The sequence below is a fragment of the Rhagoletis zephyria genome, unplaced genomic scaffold (genome assembly GCF_001687245.7).
Source record: "Rhagoletis zephyria isolate East Lansing unplaced genomic scaffold, Rhagoletis_zephyria_1.1 Rzeph_scaffold_59250, whole genome shotgun sequence".
Taxonomy (NCBI): Eukaryota; Metazoa; Arthropoda; class Insecta; order Diptera; family Tephritidae; genus Rhagoletis; species Rhagoletis zephyria.
Genome location: NW_016216301.1, coordinates 668 through 1,658, shown reverse-complemented (window position 1 = coordinate 1,658; position 991 = coordinate 668). Strand labels below are relative to the sequence as shown.

The following is a 991-nucleotide window of genomic DNA, read 5'->3' as shown; positions in this document are numbered from 1 at the left end:
GACACGAACCAAAACACATTTACCTCTATATCTTTCCAACTTGTAGCCGAAACTTAATAAATAAGGTATCGTTTGAAAGGTATTGGCCTATAGAATAACAGTAAATATGTTGGGTGTGCCCACATGCCCCCTTAAACCGGCAAAAGCAAANAGCCTAATTTTTAAGAATCCGGTTAATCGTTTACGAAGCTTGAATATATTTTCTGGACACACTCTGCAACACCTTTCCAACAAGTCGATTGGACGTCTGGATAAAAACTTCCAAATCTCGTGTATATATAAGCGAGTCATTTCAGCATGCTACTGTTGCTGCTTTCGTCACTCGCGCGCACTGCCGTGCGCTGTGATATTTAATAGAGCTCTTGATATTCGATTAATAGATAAAGCCAATATTATGCATACATGTTCAGATGTGTATCGATTTGTCGTGACGTGTTTTCAGTTAATTTCACGCTTGCTTGCTAGTCCAGTTGATGGTATCTGTGATTTCGCAATCTTACGAAGTACCTCCTCAAACAGATGTGAATGTGTCGTAATCATACTTTGCCAGCGGGATGTTGCCAGCACATCAGTGGCATGACTATTTATGAAATCCATGGCTTGTGCTTTCAATTGATGCGCACTATGTAGGTCGGCTAATACTAAAGCTTCCAATGCATTTTCTACGGAGAGGTTACGACAGATAGCCTCTTCGCATATCACTTTCAGTTTTTCGAGCGCATACTTATCAGCAGCAATTAGAAGAACCTCAGCCATTTGTTCTAAATTTGGTGCTTTGCCTNCTTGCTAGTCCAGTTGATGGTATCTGTGATGTCGCAATCTTACGAAGTACCTCCTCAAACAGATGTGAATGTGTCGTAATCATACACCCCTATTGCGAGTGTCGACTGGCAGTAGAATAGAAATTTGTCGATCGAGTCGATCATCTTTTATTTTGCTATTGTGTAACTTGATCGATAAAAATTTGTACTATTGTGAATGGTTGACCAAA

General features: G+C 40.1%; 1 protein-coding gene across 1 annotated transcript; it reads right to left on the bottom strand.

Moving 5' to 3' along the window:
* Positions 1-438: 438 nt before the first annotated feature.
* On the bottom strand, positions 439-756 carry LOC108356445 (speckle-type POZ protein A-like). The gene has a single exon (XM_017607555.1). The coding sequence runs from the start codon at positions 754-756 to the stop codon at positions 439-441; it is 318 nt and encodes a 105-aa protein (XP_017463044.1).
* Positions 757-991: the final 235 nt, after the last annotated feature.